The following is a 2,179-nucleotide window of genomic DNA, read 5'->3' on the forward strand; positions in this document are numbered from 1 at the left end:
AAAGATGTGTTTTGTGTTTATTGCCGGGCAAAAGGTCATGTCCGAGCAGACTGTTACAAGTTAAAAAAGAAAGAGCAATCACCACCTGTGGTAACTGCCAAAACAGCATCAGTGGTATCTGCAGTGGAAGAAGACGTTCAGGAAATGGAGATTGCGACAGTGAATGAAGATTCCGGTAGGAAGTTAGAAATTCCTGACGCGCGTATTATTGTAACTTCGGTGAATGAAATTCCATGTAAGTTGAATGCGTTGTTAGATACCGGAAGTCCCGTTTCGTTTATTAAGTCTTCGATTTTTGCAAAGTTTATAAAAGTCGATTTAGAAAAGAATGAGAAAATAAAACGATATAAAGCAGTGAATAATACTTTTGTTAATATATTAGGATCTGCTCAAACAATGATTTCTTTGGATTTATTACCAAATTTAAAAGCATCAATTTCTTTATTAGTGTTGGATAATGACTCATTTTCTTTTGATTTAATTATTGGTTTAGATTTCTTTAAAGAGAATAATATTTCAATTTTATGTAAACCATCGGATATTGATTTAGATAATCGAATTCAATTATTCCAAGAAGTAGCTACTACAGAAGAAATTAAAGATAAATCTGAAAATATACTGTCATTATTGCAAGATGTCGATACTAATTGTAATGAATCAAATAAACAGGAGTTAGAGTTTGAGGATAATGATAATGATGTTGCGTATGTAGAACCAATGCCTCTTGAAAGAGAGCTAGAATATAAGCAGTTGCGTGATATTAAGTTAAAGAATATTGCGGAAAAATTAGAAGTTGAGAATAACGAAAAATTTACATTAATAGATGGACTTGTCTTTCATAAAGGAAAGGATAAACCTAGATTTGTAATTCCAGAAGTTATGATAAATAACATTATTCGGGTATATCATGATGATAAGGCGCATTGTGACGTTAACAAAACCTTCCAAGGTATATATGAGAATTATTGGTGTCCTTCTTTACGAATGAAAGTGATAGATTATATAGATAACTGTTTGACTTGTATGAAGACAAATGCATCTATTAATACTCGCGAAGGCGAATTACAAGTGGTAGATAACCCTAAATCCCCATGTCAAATTTGGCATACGAACCTTTTTGGCCCAATATCAGAGTCAATTGAAGGATACAAGCATATTTTGGTAATAGTAGATGCGTTTACGCGATTTACTTGGTTGTTTCCTGTCAAATCTACCAGTACAAAAGAAGTTATCAAACATATGGAACTATTGTTTAACACATTTGGAAATCCAAATATTTTAGTATCGGATAAAGATATAGCATTTGCTTCGAATAAATTTTCAGAAGTTATGCAAATTCATAATGTTAAACATCGTCAAGTTGCTGTGGATGCTACATGGGCAAACAGCATAGTAGAGAGAGTTAATAGATTTTTAAAAGCATCTCTTGAAAGAATTGTTGAGGAACAACAATCATGGAGTTCCGCGATTGAATCTATCCAGTTTGTGATAAACAATACAGTTCATTCTTCAGTGAAGGCTTCTCCTTCAAAATTACTTTTTGGTTATGAGCAACGTAGTCACTCGGATAATGAGTTGGTTAAAAATTTAACTCAATTAGCAGAAATTGAATTAAAAGTATCGGATGAACAAGATATCGCTAATGAATTAGCTGTAGAAATGACTGATAAAATAAAGGATTATAATAAAGCCAATCATGATAAACAATATAAGAAACTAACTCAGTATAAAGAGGGAGATTACGTTATGATAAGAGATACTGCGGTAAAATCCGGAGAAGATAAGAAATTAAAGCCATGTTATAAGGGTCCGTATATGGTTACAAAGGCCTTAAATAATAGTAGATATGTGATTCAAGATATTCCAGGTTTTAATGTGACCTCCAGGCCTTATAACTCTATACTTTCCCCAGATAAAATAAAATATTGGATAAAACAACCAGAGTCATAAAAAATTTTGGAATAAAAATAATAAAAAGTGTTGTTTTATGCGATAATCATAAGTTTAAAATAGTTTAAGTTTTGCGTGCATTAAGTTTAAGATTACTATGTTTAAAAATGAAAGTTTGAATAATTAATAATAATAATACTATGATTTATGTTAAAAAAATAAGTAAGGGTTTATGCGAATAATTTAAGTTGTATTGAAATTATATTACTAGGGTATATTTTATTTTGTT

General features: G+C 30.8%; 1 protein-coding gene across 1 annotated transcript; it reads left to right on the top strand.

The window, feature by feature from the left end:
* Positions 1-49: 49 nt before the first annotated feature.
* LOC112461187 (protein NYNRIN-like) lies at positions 50-1,950 on the top strand (the record flags this gene model as incomplete). Its single annotated transcript, XM_025026338.1, has 2 exons — positions 50-235; positions 551-1,950. Coding segments are annotated over 2 exons (1,586 nt in total), but the record flags the coding sequence as incomplete, so codon positions are not given.
* Positions 1,951-2,179: the final 229 nt, after the last annotated feature.

The sequence above is a fragment of the Temnothorax curvispinosus genome, unplaced genomic scaffold, assembly GCF_003070985.1.
Source record: "Temnothorax curvispinosus isolate PA1 unplaced genomic scaffold, ASM307098v1 QBEX01011125.1, whole genome shotgun sequence".
NCBI lineage: Eukaryota > Metazoa > Arthropoda > Insecta > Hymenoptera > Formicidae > Temnothorax > Temnothorax curvispinosus.